The 16,724-nt window shown below is 38.6% G+C and overlaps 1 protein-coding gene across 1 annotated transcript in view; it reads left to right on the forward strand.

Annotated features, from left to right (window-relative positions):
* LOC150086052 (mitochondrial ribonuclease P protein 1 homolog) overlaps positions 1-16,724 on the forward strand; it is a 30,356-nt gene that overhangs the window by 10,703 nt on the left and 2,929 nt on the right. Inside the window, exons 2-3 of the mRNA XM_090374783.1 lie at positions 5,795-6,690; positions 13,252-13,351. Coding sequence (XP_090230909.1) covers positions 5,795-6,690; positions 13,252-13,351 — 996 coding nt within the window. The remainder of the gene's footprint in view (positions 1-5,794; positions 6,691-13,251; positions 13,352-16,724) is intronic.

A 16,724-nucleotide genomic window follows, 5' to 3' on the forward strand; every position in this document is an offset into this window, starting at 1 on the left:
AGCATCAACATTAGTAGACGCATATGACAGAAGAAAGCAAGTTTATACAGCATCAGCCAAAAATAAAAATATCCCATTTCACCCTTCCATTCGCTCCAAACGTTTTATCCACTTTTTTTTTTTTTTTTTTTTAGCATTAGAAGAGGCATATATGACGCAAGAAAGCAAGCTTATATAGCATCAACCAAAAAAAAAAAAAAAAAAACCCTTCATGTTTCACTGATCCATTAGTTGCAAATGTTTGTTTACTTCTGCCTTGAATTTATTTAAGTCATGAACTTTCACAACAACGGAATCTGTTTCAGCAATCAACTACCTGCCGCTAAAGGCAAATTTCCGCACATCTATTCTCCAACTGTCCTTCCTCAATTTTAATCTATGCCCCCTCAAGTTTGTAATCTGACCAAGAGGAAGAACCCCATCAGCACTGAGCCTGCTCAATCCATTCAAAGACTTATACACCTGAATCTGATCATCTGGCAGATGCTTAGTCTCCAGAGCCAGCAACTTTCAGAATTTAAGCCTTTCTTCGAAAGAGCACCACTCTTGTTGCCCTACTCTGTACTTGTTCTTCTAGCAACTCTACATCCTTCCTAAACGGAGGCTTTCAGACCTGTACATAGTACTGAAGGTGTGACTTGACCAGTGCCTTATACAGAGTGTAGAGTGTGTTTAGTGTCAAACGGCACCACGTAGTATACATTGTGGGTGTGAAACAGAACACTATCAATGCCAGAGGTTTAAAGGTATATGAATTTTGCATATGTGTAGTGTCGTGTACCGTTGTTCCTCTGGTTATTTAGCCGCTAAGGCCCCTTATGGGACCCAACGTTGTCCACACTCAGCCCCGTCAAGTCAGACCAGGTACGCCAGTATTATAGTTATTTACTCTGGCAGGTCCTGCCCCCTAATTTCCTGGGATTTCAGTGCCTAGGACCTAAAAAAAATAGGGGTCAGCCAAAAGGAGTACTGGTTATGCGATTTCACTGTTATTAAGTTTTTGGGTATTGGCTCCAAGCAATTTAGAAATGATTCGAACGCTAGTTGTAAGTTAGAGAGGGGGGGAGACTGAAGGCTGGGGGAAAAGACAGGTCTGTAGAGAAGATGACCCCCAAGAGAGTGGAACAGGCCCATGCCCCACCAGAGGGAAAAGAGAAGCTGCGAGGGGAGGAAGAGATCAGAGATCACCTCCCCCTCCTCCTGAGGAGTGGAGACAAAGGACCACGCAAGGGAATAATCACCTCATTCTTCCTGCTCGCAAAATTCCCGTATATCATTGGCAAGATTCCATGACCTACTCTGGCAGCCGGTCTGCGCTGCTCAGAAAATTTCACATCTCACTGCACAAATACCCCCAGGTCTCTTTCATTCTCCACTACCCTTAGGATAACACCACCCAGTTGGTAGATTTCTCTGGAATTACTGCTACCCATAAGCAGTACTTTGCATTTGTCAATGGAAAACTTTAGTTGCCACTTCTCAGCCCATCTACCCAACTTTTCCAGATCCAGAAGTTAAATGATTTTGCAATAACTGAAAGCGAACTAGAGGAGAAATTGTTGACGTTAAACATAAGAAAGGCATCTGGGTTGAATGGGATTTATCCATCCAGCCTCATTCTTCCTGCTCGCAAAATTCCCGTATATCATTGACAAGATGTCATGACCTATTCTGGCAGCCGATCTGCACTGCTCAGAAAATTTCACATCTCACTGCACAAATACCCCCAGGTCTCTTTCATTCTCCACTACCCTTAAGGTAACACCACCCAATTGGTAGTTTCTCTGGGATCACTGCTACCCATATGCAGTACGTTGCATTTGTCAATGTAAAATTTCAGTTGCCACTTCTCAGCCCATCTACCCAACTTTTCCAGAAGCTGAAAAACAAAAATTTGTTTTTGTTTTTCAGCTTCATGAAAGGAGACAGCAAGGGAAGCAAGCAAATCCTTAGCCATAATTATCAGAGCATACTTGGGATTGGGGGGGGGGAGGAGTCCCTACGGACTGGAGATGTGCAAATGTATCTCCAATGCACAAAAGACGATCAAAGTGTGAGACGAGTAATTACAACAATTAAATGTTAGTTTGACTTCTGCTCCAGGGAAAATAATGGAGTCACTGATTAAAGAATCATTGCAGGATCATTTAGACAAGACAGTACTAACGATTCAGACACAGCATGGGTTTTTAAAGGAAAAATCTTGTCTGACCAGTTTGATCAGATACTATGATGTGGTCACAAAAGAACTGAATGAAAAAAAAAATTTATATCATATACTTGGATTTCAGGAAAGGTTTTGATACTGTTGCACAAGGAAGACTACTGTACAAACTGGAGCAGTATGGGATTAAGGGCAAATTGCTACAATGGATAACAGGATGTTTGAGTGAGGGAAGGCAGAGAGTGGTGGTCAATGGATAATGTTCTACATGGACTAATGTTATTAGTGGTGTCGCTCAGGGTACGGTGTTGAGCCCATTATTGTTTTGTATATTTATCAATGATATTAATGAAGGCATATCAAGCTTAATGTCAAAGTTTGCAAATGATAAAACGGTTGGCAGAATTGATAATGGGAGTATGCTGCTGCAACAGGATCTGGAAAAGTTGGGTAGATGGGCTGAGAAGTGGCAACTGAAGTTTAACATTGACGAATGCAATACTGCTAGAAATGTACCAACTATGTGGTGTTACACTCAGGGTAGTGGATAATGAAAGTGATCTGGGATAATTGTGAATTCAGATCTGAAGTTTTCTGAGCAGTGCAGAGAGGCTGCCAGAGTATGGGGTCTTGTCAAAGATATACAGGTATTTTGCGACCAGAGATAAGCAGATGGATATCTCCTTGTGGAAGGCAATGGTCAGGGCACACCTTGAGTGCTGCGTACAGTAGTAGTAGTAGTAGTAGTAGTAGTAGTAGTAGTAGTAGTGGCACTTGATGCAAGAAAGCAAGTGTAGGAGCTTATGCAGCATCAGCCAAAAAAAAAAAAAAAAAAAAATCACACCATACCCTCCAATTGTCTGTCCAGTTCCTCCTTAAATTTATTTAACCTATCAACTTCCACAACGACAGATGGAAGTTTGTTCCAGCAATTAACCACCCGCTGGCTAAAGGCAAATTTCCGCACATCTATTCTACATCTATCCTTTCTTAATTTGAACTTATGTCCCCGTAGGTTCGTATTCTGAACAAGTGGGAGGATCCCATCAGAATTCAGCGTGCTCAACCCATTCAAGGCCTTATAGACCTCAATCAGATCACCGCGCAGGTGCCTAGTCTCCAGCCACTGCAATTTGCAGAACTTAAGCCTCTCTTGGTAAGAGGATCCCTTCATTCCCCTCACCAATCGTGTTGCTCTTCTCTGTACACGCTCAAGCAAATCTACATCCTTCCTAAAATGAGGCCTCCAGACCTGTACGCAGTACTCAAGGCGTGGCCTGACCATTGCCTTATACAGAGGGACAATCACCTCCTTTTCCCTGCTAGCAAAATTCCTATATATCATTGACAAAACCCCATGACCTGCCCTAGCAGCCTGTCTACATTGCTCAGAAAACTTCATATCTGACTGCACAATTACTCCCAGGTCTTTTTCATTTTCTACCACCTTAAGTGTAGTACCACACAGTTGGTACGTTTCTCTGGGGTTACTTCTACCCATATGCAGTACTTTGCATTTGTCAAGGTTAAACTTCAGTTGCCACTTCTTAGCCCATCTGCCCAAATTATCTAAATCCTGTTGCAGTAGCACACTGCCATTACTGTCATTAACAACCCTGCCAACCTTCGTGTCATCTGCAAACTTCGACATTAAGCCTGATATACCTTCATCAATATCATTGATAAATATACAAAACAACAGTGGACCCAACACCGAACCCTGTGGGACTCCACTAATAACATTAGTCCACGAAGAGCAGCACCCATTGATTACCACCCTCTGTCTTCTCCCACTTAACCATCCTTTTATCCATACCCTTAATACCATTCTGCTCCAATTTGTACAGTAGTCTTCCATGCGCAACAGTGTCAAAAGCTTTCCTGAAATCCAAGTATATGATATCAAAATTATTTTTTGCATCCAGTTCCTTTGTGACCACATCATAATAACCAATCAAATTTGTCAGACAAGACTTTCCCTTAACAAACCCATGCTGTGTCTGAATTATTGCTGCAGTCTTGTCTAGATGATCCTGCACTGCATCTTTAACCAGTGACTCCATTATTTTACCCGGAACAGAAGTTAAACTAACTGGTCTGTAATTATTCGTGTCACCCTTCGAACCTCCTTTGTGAATTGGGGATACATTTGCACATCTCCAGTCCGTGGGAACCTCCCCTGAATCCAAGGATGCTCTCATAATTATGGCTAAGGGTTTGCTTAGTTGCTTTGCCGCCTCCTTTAATATAACTGGATAGATCTGGAAGCCTCATTTTAGGAAGGGTGTGGAATTGCTAGAACGGTACAGAGAAGGGCAAAAAGACTGGTGAAGGGAACAATGGGGTGATATTATGAAGAAAGGCTTAAGTTTTGCAAATTGCAACTTCTGGAGACTAGGCACCTGAGAGGCGATCTGATTGAGGTGTATAAGGCCTTGAATGGATTGAGTAGTCTCAATGCTGATGGGATTCTTCCTCTTGCTCAGATTACAAACGTCAGGAGGCAGAGATTCAAACTGAGGAAAGAGCGATGTAGAATAGATGTCCAGAAATTTTTCCTTTAGCCAGCGGGCAATTGATTGCTGGAACAAACTTTCATCTGTTGTTTTGGTAGTTGATAGCTGAAATAAATTCAAGGCAGAACTAGACAAACATCAGGGGCTCACATCTGGCGAGAATGGGGTTGGCACACCCAGGGTCCTCAGCTGGATATCATTATTCTCTTCTTTCCTGGTGATTCCCCTTTACTTCTCTCTCGGGGTAATTCAGAATATATATATATAAATATACACTTGCACCATATGGCTAATAATAATAATAACATTTGGTATGAATGGATCAACGAAATGGCAAATTTTTTTTTTTTTTTTTTTTTTGGGTGATGCTGTATAAGTTTGCTTTCTTGCGTGATGTCTCTCTACTAATGTTAATGCTAATGCTAATGCTAATATTTCTTTATAACGAAATTTTGCAGGCAAGCAATCGATTTCGTTGTTCAGAGGTCCGACTGTAGATATATTTTATTACCGTTCATCACACTATCACAGGTGTCCTGTTCTTCTCAGAAGTAACACCAATTTCGGGAAATTCACGTACTTTTTTTGTTTCTCTTCCCCCCTTCAGAAATACCATTTCGTAAGGGTTCGTACCAGTTCCCTACTAGTTTTTCTGCATACAAATAACGTTGTACTGTATTTCTGCATTTTCAACTTGGATGCAACAGTTTTATTTTAACTGCCCGTGTGATAGAGTGGGAACGAGATTATAAAAAAAAATTGTCTTGAACCGTAAAGTTAAAATGAAAAAGAATTACTAGTTTCTTTTCATCTTCCACAGTTATGAAATTAAAAAAAAAAAAAAAAAAAAAAGTATGAATGTGAGTGATGGCTTTAAAACAGACTGTGTCAAAGGCTGTTTTTGTTCCTGATGACATAAATGCCTGATCAAAGTTGCTGGACTGTTGATCAAAAAAAGTTACTTCTCTGCGTTGCCGTGTTCCCTCTTAAAATGGGTGCAGTTTGAAACGCGAACAAAAAATCTTGATTAGTTTGGAATGTTGAATAAAATAATTCCGGATGTTCTAAAGTTAACACGACAGGTTTTATTTCTTAATAATTATTTTTTGCACAGCTTTCGTCCGATTGAATGTATGTGGCAACTTCAAGGGCAAATTCACTTATTTCGTTTTTATTCTGTGTATAAACGTTATTTATTTAACTCCATTTGTGTGCAAAATTCTAAAGAATGTCACATTCCAAATTTTTGTTTTTCTACTGTTGATTGTTCTGTGAAATATATTGCAGATGCTTCTCAGTTCGAAGAGCTGTTTGATGGGGATATTGATAAAGAAACAAAAGTAAAACTCATATGTGTGGAGTACGAATATGCAAAAATATCTGGTGATAAAGTACCTACAGAGTTAAAAGTAAATGACATGGTAGAATTGTTAGAACTGAATACCGAAAATGAAAGGAAACAGTATTTTAGTTTTCTTAGAACGAAGGAATGTCAAAAGTTATCAGATAAATATAAGAAGGAACTTCGGCGAAGTCAAATGTTAAATGAAAAACTTACACCGAAAACTGAGTTAGCTGATTTTAGTATTTATGGTTTATGGAATAATTGTATGTTCTTGAAAATATCGAAAGCATCAGTTCTTAACTTCTACAACTATAGGCTAGCAAATGCAGCACTCTTTGGACAGAAAATTGTAATTGATTTGGATTATGATGAATATATGTCTAGGAAGGATTGTAAATATTGCTCTTTCCAAATTCAAGAATTAATTGCTTTTAACAGGTCAAACCCATACCCATTTGATATACATTTTTGTAACGTAAAATTGGAAAGTTTAACTTTACAACACATAAAGAAGAACTTCTTAGGAAAAAATTTGAATGACTATTTCATCAAGTTACATGAAAACAGTTATTTGGATATATTTCCTAAGCATAAAATCGTGTATCTCTCACCACATGCAAATGATGTATTAGAAGGATATGATCATGATGCCCTGTATGTTATAGGTAAGATCACTGTTATAGTATTGTCATTTCTGACATGATGCTAAGCAAGCATAAGACTTTTTGAAAGAGTGCCATATTTTAAAAAAAATTGTTATCTGTCATCCATTTCTTTCATCCATTTTAATCTTCTTGGAGAAATTTAAATGAATATTTTCTGCAATCAGGCTGTGTAATCAATTTCTGAAGTGCTATTTTTGCACACACCCACTGCCGGTATTTAAGTAATTCATGTGCTAAGTGAAACTTATACTAGTAGTGTACATATTGATATGTGTTTGGAGATATAGCATTTGCATTTCAACATTTTGGAAGCAAAGAGCAGTGATTCCGTAAATTTTAATGACAATTGTAAAAATTTTTTTTTACAACATAAGTAATTAAACTGTAGTATTAAGAGAAAAAATTTAATAAAATGAAGATACAAGCCCATAGTAGAATATCTAAAGGGCAAGCAAAGTTGGCTAGTTTATAAAATTTATATTGGTGCTTTAGGTATCCTTGTAATTAGCTTGTGAATGTTTTCATATATATATATATATATTAGGCTTCTGCATGTTTCAATAAAAGTACTGTAAGAATCATATACAACCCCTGCCTACAGAAACGGCGCCTCCGTAGCCAGGTGGGCAGGAGCGGCAGTGCGTAGCACACACTTCTTGATTAGACTGGGGTTCGAGCCCATGACCACCAAATACGGAGGATGCGGAAAGGTCAGGGAATGACCACCACATATCCCCAGAGCAATATGGCCTTAGTTGCTAATGCTCCTAAAAACCAAATAACAACAGCCTACAGAAACTATTAATATATTAGTCCCATTAGGCCTATTTTTTTTTTTATGGACACCCCAAACACAAGAGATATTAGAACCTATAGTACTTAGTACTGTACATGGGTTGGGAGGTTGAGAAGATGAAAGAAGATATTTGTTGACATTAGACTTGAACTTATGTAGACTGTAATTTTCAGGAAATACGTATGAAGGAAGGTTGTTCCAGAAAACAGCAGTTGAATAAATAAACGAGGAAGATCAGAAGTTGGTTCTGTTTGAAGTTGGACAGTAAGTGGATGTTGGCTGGTGGTGGCATGTGTTCAGACTATTTTGAAAGAGAGAGAAGGCATTATAGAAGCCAATTCAGAAGAACAGTGCCATGGAAGTATCTGTAGAAAAGGCATGCAGCAAAAACAGTGTGGACAGACTCTGTTAGAGATGAGTCATTAATTAACCTAACTGCTCTCTTCTGAGTGGAATCTAGAAGCCTGAGAGGTTTTTTGGGCACTGCCTCAGATGTGGGAGCAATATTCCATGGTAGGGTGGATTTGCGATTTGTACAGAGTGAACAGCTAAATGTTTGGAAGAAAAGTAACGCAGAGAGTGAAAGAGAAAACCAAGCTTTTTAGATGCAGAGGAAGCAATATTTGTATTGTGCTTGTGCCAAGAGAGATTAGAAGTCAGGGTAATTCCCAAAAGAGATATATCATCATGGTGAATGAATTTCCAGTCAGTGGAAGAAGGTCATTAATATACAAGTGGAAAAGAACTGAGTCTTGGGAGACACCAGCATTCGTGGAGAAGTTAGAAGACAGAGCCATCTACCATCACCCTCAGTGAGTGGTCAGAGAGAACACTGGATAACCAATTACAAAAAACAGTTGGCAAACCAAAAGATGGAAGCTTATTTAGAAGACCTCTGTGCCAAACACAATCGAAAGCCTTTGAGATGTCAAGAGCAACTGCTTGTGTTTCACCAAACTTTTCCATTGAATTTGTCCCTAAGCCAGAATATCACCGGTGGATTGACACTGATGGAAACCATACTGGTGGTCGTTGATCTGATGGAAGGTTTCCAGCTTGTTTAAGAGTTGGTGGTTCATTGATTTCTCCATTACTTTAGGGAGAGTAGCAGTAATTGCAATGGGACGATAATTTGATGGGAGGGATTTGTCACCCTTTTTAGGAACTGGCTGGATATGAGCAAATTTCCAAGCAGAAGGAAAAACACCTTTGGAATAAGAAAGTGAAAAAAAGTGGGAAAGAACAGGAGTAAGTTCGGAAGCACAAGTTTTGAGAACAAGTGGATAGATACCATCAAGACCCAGAGCTTTCTTAACATCAAGATTTGTCAAAATCCTTCTGACATCCTTTTGATGGAAGAACATAGGAGGTATTGAATGAAGCATGTTGGGAATGGGTGGAGGATTTTTACCAAGATCATTAATACATGAGTTGGAAGAAAAATGGGATGCTAGCAGGTCAGCTTTATTCCTGGCTGAAATGATAATAGAACCATCTGGTTTTGACAGAGGTGGGAGCAGAGATGCGCAAAAGTTGCGGCCAATAGTTTTGGCAAGAGACCAGAATGCTTGGCTACCATTAGGGCAAGAAGCAAGTTTTCTACTCTTAGCCTGTTCAAACTTTGGACTGATTAATAGCTGCTATACAATCGTTGCGAGCTTTGCCGTAGGCAGAAAATGAAACTGAAGAATTGGAAACAGGCCAATTACGATATGCAACATTCTTCTCTTGAACAGCTTTAGCACATTTATTGGAAAACCAAGGTTTAGATAAAGGACGAGATTTTAAAGTGGAGTGTGGAATAAAGGATTCCATTTCTACAGGAATAATTTTACTGACACGATCTGAGCAAATGTTGACATTAGAAGTTTTGAAACAGTAATCTGACCAAAGAAAAGAAGAAAAGAAAACTTGCAGGTCATCCCATTTTGCATTCTTGTTAATGCCAAACGACCGAGGTTGGGAATAACCATGAGATAAAGGTTCCATTGGGGAAGAGACAATTGCCAAGTTGTGTGATCTGAGGTGCCTAATGGACCACTGACTTCGACCATGTACTTAGAAGGGTTGTTTGTTAGAAAAGATCAAGCATGTTGACTGTATGGTTTTTTAATGTCTGCTATTCTGGTAGGTAAATGAACAATCTGTGCAAGGTCATTAGCAATTGCAAAAAGCTTCAGCATCTCGACTAGCTGAGTCTGTGTGATTAGAAAACAGAAGTCAACTGGAGTTGTGAACATTAAAATCACCAAGGAAAATTACTCTACTGTTAGGAAAGTTGGACTGGAGAAAGTCAAGTTGCAAAGAGAGGAAGTCAAAGAGTTTCAAGTAATTAGTGGAGTTGGGAGAAAGGTAGAGACAACAGATGAATTTGACAGAATAAGGTAGAGATTTTAAGCCTGAGAAGATTGAAAAGAGGAGATTCCAAGATACCAAGTCTCTGACAGGTAATATTGAAATGAACATATGCACAAGTACCACCTTTGAGGTGAAAGGAATCATACAACAAATATAGGCCTAAAGTGCATTCCTACCAGTGGCGTATCTAGGTATCATCATAAGGGGGAGCATGGCAACCAGACTTTTGAGTTTTTTTTAGAATGCCTCCTGCATTCTTTTTCTTTAATTTCAAATTTTTTTGTTAAGGGGGCATATGCCCCTTCTGCCCACCTCTGAATACGCACCTGATTTCTACTATCAAATTTGTTTTTCCACTATACTGACTGTCATGTTGACTGGATGCACTGCCTTAGATGTTAGGTACTCCTTAAATAAGAGCATACCCCCATCCTACCCAATCTTTGCTCTGTGTACATGTACCGAAGAGAAGAAAGCAGCCTGGGATAAGTTTCTTAAGAACTTCCATGTTTCTGACCCTTGAGGCATTGCCTTTCGATTTATTACTGGAAAAATACTCCCTGGAGAGATACACTCCTCTATACACACCACTGGAGGTGAAGAGATCCTCTCCTGGGTGGAATCAATGCCATCCTAGATGAAATCAAACATGAAGATGAAATTCAATCAGAGACCCCTCAACAAACTGAGATCAGCAGAAACAACTTGATGTATATTGGCCATACAGAGGAGGAACCAGTTAGTCTCCAAGAAGTTTAAGTGGTGAAATCAATGAAGAACAGAAAATGCCCCAGTGGAGATGTTGAAGAGGGGTCTGGTCCCAATTCAACCAAAATCTTCTCAATACATGTGTACAAGATGGATGCTTCCTGAAAACCTGGAAAAAGGCGAACCTTAAAATCTTGTTAAAGAATCCAGATGAACCAGACACTCACCTGTCTCATACAGACCCAAAGCCATGCTGCCTGTAATAGGGAAAGTACTCGAGAAAATAATTGCTACTAGATTCCTAACAGTTTACACAGGTAAAGGACTAGGATATATCAGTCAGTTTGGCTTTACAAATGGATGTTCCACTGTAGACACCATTAGGATGGCCTCAACTTCCATTACCAAATACATCCTCGGCCTATTCATGGTCTTAAACGGGGCCTTTGACACCCTCTGGTGGCAAAACGTCCTGGAAGGTTCAAGGAGACAGGGTCTCAGCCCAGATTTATGGATTAATTACTAAGTACTTCAGCCGGGTGGGTAAAGCGCCTGCCTGGCAACCCAAAGGTCGCGGGTTCGAATCCCGCCTCGGGCTTGGATCAAAGTACTGCAAAAAACCTTGGGAGGTGCACTATGGCCACAGAAACCGATGCGCCAATAACTACCAAAAAAAAAAAAAAAACAAACTAAGTACTTCAAGGAATGGTCTCTTGCTGTAACGTTGGGGACCTGCACAGTCACTAGACCGTTCCCCAGAGGCTGCCCTCAGGGATTCGTTCTAGGCCCTCTCTGCTGGAACACAGTCTTTGTTGGCTATCTGAAGGTGGAGCAAGAAAATGTCATCAAAGTGGCCTACTTGGATGATCTGGCCATTATGCTTCTTGGCAGCTCAAGGAGAGAATTGGAGTACCTTGCAAAATATCTTGGATCGCCCTTCCATTTGATGCTCTCTTCACAACCTTAACATCTCTATTCCCAAAACGAAGCAAGTGCTACTTAGAGGAGCTCTAAACAGACACCAACAATGCAAGAAACATTAACACATTTTGAAAGTTTGTACGTGTTGTACTCCCCGCATTCAAAATTTGCATCACTTATGTCTGAGTGGCACTACCTTAATATCCACATTGGATGGGTTAACTTTGCCATTTATCAAATTTGAAAAATGGCAGCTTCAAATTTATTTACTATGCTCCTAGCATTAGTGTACATGCAAATATGCATCACCTGTTTTAACTCTTAGTAAAAATATGCATGTATAATTGAATTGTATAAACAGTAAAATGTAATAAAAAAAATCTAAAAACATAATAAACAGTATACATGCACCTCCGTTCTAATCCCTTTTGTGCTTTATTAAGAGTAAATATAAGTACATGTATATTCCATGAGGACTCCAGTAAGCCTTGTGATCCTTAAATCTTGCTTTACAGGTTGCTGCACAATCCAATAGATGCAGAACAGGTATCACTTACACCCTTGCCTGTCTACAGCAGACATTAATGTATTAGCTAGTAACTCCCCCAACCCCCATCAAGCTAGCAGTTTTTGAATCCATATGATAGTGCCTTGACAGTATTAGCAAATGCTCTTACACCTCTTCTGTTTAAGCGTATCCCATCCCTGTAAAAATAATAATCGACACTGTTAACAAGCAATGGCCAAGCTGAGAAAAATTGTATGCCATGAACCTTACACAATCTCTCTCCAGGGCCAAGTTGATTGATAAGGGTCTCATCATGTACTTGTTCCTGTTCTGTTGTCTGGTCTGAATTCCACACCGTTTGGAATTTAATCCTCAGTTCCCAACTTTTTTTTTTTTACCTTTGCCATATACTTAAGTAAATCATCAGATCTACTACTCTTAATATCATTAGCACCAACGTGCGTAACAATATCAACTTTTGCTCCATGCAGGTATATTCTGGTCTTATTCCTCCTATCCTTTTTTAAAAAATATAAATCCCTTGCCCCATCGGTTGACTCACTAACAAGAGCTACTTCTTGTGAGACCAGTGCACTGTGTCGTGGAGGATTTCTTATAATGTGTTGCATGAGTGTAGTCTCCAGCTGAGTGGTTGAGTTGTTGAAAAGGTCTTTTTAATTTTTCAGTGGTATCAATCCTGTTTCTCAACCCCTGATATAAGCCCATCTGATTTGGCACTGAAGTTCTTCAGAATCTTTGCAATCAAGGCACACACACGAGACCCCCCCCCCCTTAATTCAGCTGTGATTCACAAAGGATTCACCAGCATTAGTTCTGGAGCCAAAGCATTTGAAGTGAAAGAATTCTTTCGCTTTAAGAAAAGTAAGTGTGGTAAGTGATCACTTTGTTCTCTTAGTTTGCTTATTCATGCTACATTCTAGAGGTAAAATTAGAGGATGGAACATGTGTCAATCAAGAAAGTTTTTGATTATGGCATACATACATCAAGAATATCCCCTGCACTTTGATATAAAGTTGCCTTGTTAGAGAGGCCTCATTATGTCAAGAAGCATACTCTTTAGTCAGTCTCTCCCCAGTCACCAGTTGGTAGAGTATATGCAACATTATTATACACCATTTGATTTCAGTGCTGTCATTTGAATAATTAACTATGCTATCATAATTAAAACGAATTTATTTAAATGCATTTGTTCTTTTATATATATATATATATATATTTTTTTTTTTTTACTATTTCATTTTATTTTAGGTGGTTGTGTTGATCCTTCACATCAAAAACCAATATCTTTGGCAAAGAGTAAGAAGGAAAATATCAGAGCTGTAAAGCTGCCATTAGACAAATATCTCCTGTAAGTATACTAAATAGAATAGAAGTGTAATTTTATAAATACAAGTTTTTTTTTGGTATTATTAGTAGTGGCAAATGATGTAAGCAGGTATATACAGCATTAGCCAAAAATCAATAAATAAATATAATAATAAAATAAAAGAAAACCTCATCTGTACATCTCCTCTACCAATTGGTGTAATTCTTCCTTAAATTTATTCCAACTATCCACTTGTACAGCAGCAGATGGAGATTTGTTCCAACAGTCAATTCCTCTTAAAGATCTAGGAAAATATGCTGAAATCAAATTTTCACAAATGTATCCTTCAATCATCATTATTCATTTTAAATATTTATTCCATATTGAGAATAAATAATGGCAAATAATGTAAGAAAGCAAGCTTATACAGCAACAGGCAAAAAAAAACATCGTCATCCACCAATCACGTCCAATATCTTACGTAGTTCTTGAATTTATTCAAACTATCCACTTCCACAATCAACCACTCCCTGGCTGAAGGCAAACTTTCACATATCTATTGTGCCACCATCCTTCAGTAATTTAAATTTATGCCTTACTTGCTTAGTTTACAACCTCATGTGTAAGCTGAGAAAGAATTCCATAAGCATTGTGCTTGCCCAATATATTCTATTCAAAGCTTTAATATCTTATTCATCAGTTTTCAGAAGTGAAGTCCTTCTTGGTAATCACACTATTGTGTTCTCCTCACTAATCTGGTTATCCTTCTTTGCATCCATTAAAGCAGCTCTACATATTTTCTAAAATGAGATCTTAAGACCTGTATGTAGTATTCAAGATGCAGCCTAACCATTGCCTTCTACAATAGGATCATAACCTCAGCATATCTCTGGTAGCAAAATTAATGTATATCATTAATTGCCCCATGAACTGTTCTGGCAGCCACTCTCTCTACTGCTCTGAAAACTTCATATTTGACACAATGATTTCCCCCAAGTCTCTTTAATTTTCCATTAATCTGAGTATAGTACCACACAGAACATTAATCTAGGTTTATGGCTACACATGTGCAGTACCTTCCATTGCCAGTCATAAACTTAAATTACCATTTCTCATCCCATCTGTTTAATTTTTCTAGATCTTGTTACAGTAGCATACCTTGATTACTGTCATTAACCCCCCCTGCCAACCTTTGTATCATCTGCAAACTTTGACATTAAGCCTGATATACTTTCATCAATATCATTAATAAATATTAGTTGGTGGCAGGGGGAAGGTGGCACCTCCATAGCCAGATGGGCAGGAGCAGCAGTGCGTAGCACACGCTTCTTGATTAGACCGGGGTTCAAGCCTGTCACCACCAAATACGGAGGATGCGGAAAGGTCAGGGAATGACCACCGCATATCCCGGAGCAATATGGCCTTAGTTGCTAATGCTCCTAAAAACCAAACAACAACAATAACAGCAGGGGGAGGCCTTGACAAGGGGGTATGTTTTCACTGGCAGATGAGAGCTGAGAAAAATTGGGAATAAATACAAAACCTAAGGTTTACTTTTAAGCAGCTTTTTATAGATAATTGGAATGAATTGCCTGCCACAGTTGAAGAGGTTGATGGTTTGATAAAGTTTAAATCGGAATTAGATAGGCACTATTTGTTGACAGAAAAGACACTGATGATTGGTTTTTTTTTTTGCTAATGCAGTAAAGTCCCTATCTTTACCTTATTTAGCCAATATAATACTAATAGTAATCGAATTGATGTCTGGTAGCTGGGGAGACCACTGTAATAGACTGAATTCATTATCATGTTCCTGGAAAGTTTTGTAAAATTCTCCCCTTGTGACAGTGCATTATTCTATTGAAAAAATCCATTCACAGATATTTATTCCATATTGATGATTGTTTTTTTTTTTTTTTTTTTTTTTTTGCTGATGCAGTAAAGTCCCCTTCTTTACATTATTTAGTCAATATAATACTAATAGTAATCAAATAGATTGAATTCATTATCATGTTCCTGGAAACAGTTTTGTAAAATTCTCTCCTTGTGACAATGCATTAATCTATTGAAAGAATCCATTCACAGATATACATTGCAGCCATGGAGGGATGTACCTGATTAGAAACAATTTTCAGATAACCGGTCACATTCAAGTGTTGCTTCACTAGTACCAAGACACCAAGTATCCAAATACCTTTACTGGTATCCACGAACTTATGTTGTTTTTGTCAAAAAATGTGGTCTTCCCATTAGTGTGAAACAGCAGGAAGTGGATTTCCTAAGACATGCAACATTTTTTCTACTCCTTTATGGTTTTGAACCGTAGATAACTGTGCCTTGTTTATTTGCTGACAGAAGGGACACCTGTTTCGGTTGTTGGCTTGCAATACCCCATCTGTGACAATGTATAATGGGTTGTGCATTTAGAAATGCTTCTTAAGTTATCACCGTTGTTACTGGGTTGTATGACTAAATATAGCCTTTCTGTTACCCTGCACAAGCCTTTTTACCTTCTGTTAGTCTCTTACATCATCAAACTGTTTCTCACCACAGGATTGCTGGTGACTGTATTATTTCGTTATTGGACGAATCTTGATATACCTTGGTCATAGTTATACATGGAAACCCGTGTATAACTGAGACCTTATGAGTATCTTGGAAACTGCAAGTTTCCAAGATACTCATACTGGTTTAACTGCCTTTAACGACTGTGCCATATTCAAAGTCACTTAAAGCTTTTGCTGTGCCCCTTCTCACATTGAATTGCAGACATACGGTACCCTACACCTATCTATCGCATGGTAAGGACATGTGATGCTGTTAGTACCATGCCAAAAAACCAACACTTTCTATATCACTTGTCCATCCTCTAATAGTTTGTCTGGTTCTTCCTTGAATTTATTCAGGGTGCCCACTTCTGTATCACCAGATAATAGTTTGTTCCAACAATCAATTAACTGATGGCTGAAGGCAAATTTATGCACATCTATCCTACAACTGTCCTCCATCAATTAAGAGGTTATCACTAGACTCTACCAAACAGTCAGGCTGACTTCAGTGGTATGAAAAATGATGGAGGTAATGATAAAGAGTGTATTACAGTATCGTTTAGATAGAAATGGTATTCTGAATGAAACACAGCATAGTTTTTTAAAGGGAAAACAATGTTTAACCAACTTAGCTATTTTTGACAGTCTCCTGTGAACTGAATGTAGGTAATAATTTCAATATTGCATACTAAGGTTTCTGCAAAGCATTTGACTCGGTCCTACATAAGCTAGAACTTGTTGTAATCGCCAGAAAAACTTTAGGTGGGTTGCAGGTGATTGAGGGCAGATGGAAGAGGATTAATAATAGTTAACCCTCTTCCTTCTTCAGATGTCAGTAATGTAAGAAGTGAAATTCCCTAGGGTTT

This window comes from Mastigoproctus giganteus, chromosome 5 (genome assembly GCF_048544385.1).
Source record: "Mastigoproctus giganteus isolate SK-2022 chromosome 5, ASM4854438v1, whole genome shotgun sequence".
Taxonomy (NCBI): domain Eukaryota; kingdom Metazoa; phylum Arthropoda; class Arachnida; order Uropygi; family Thelyphonidae; genus Mastigoproctus; species Mastigoproctus giganteus.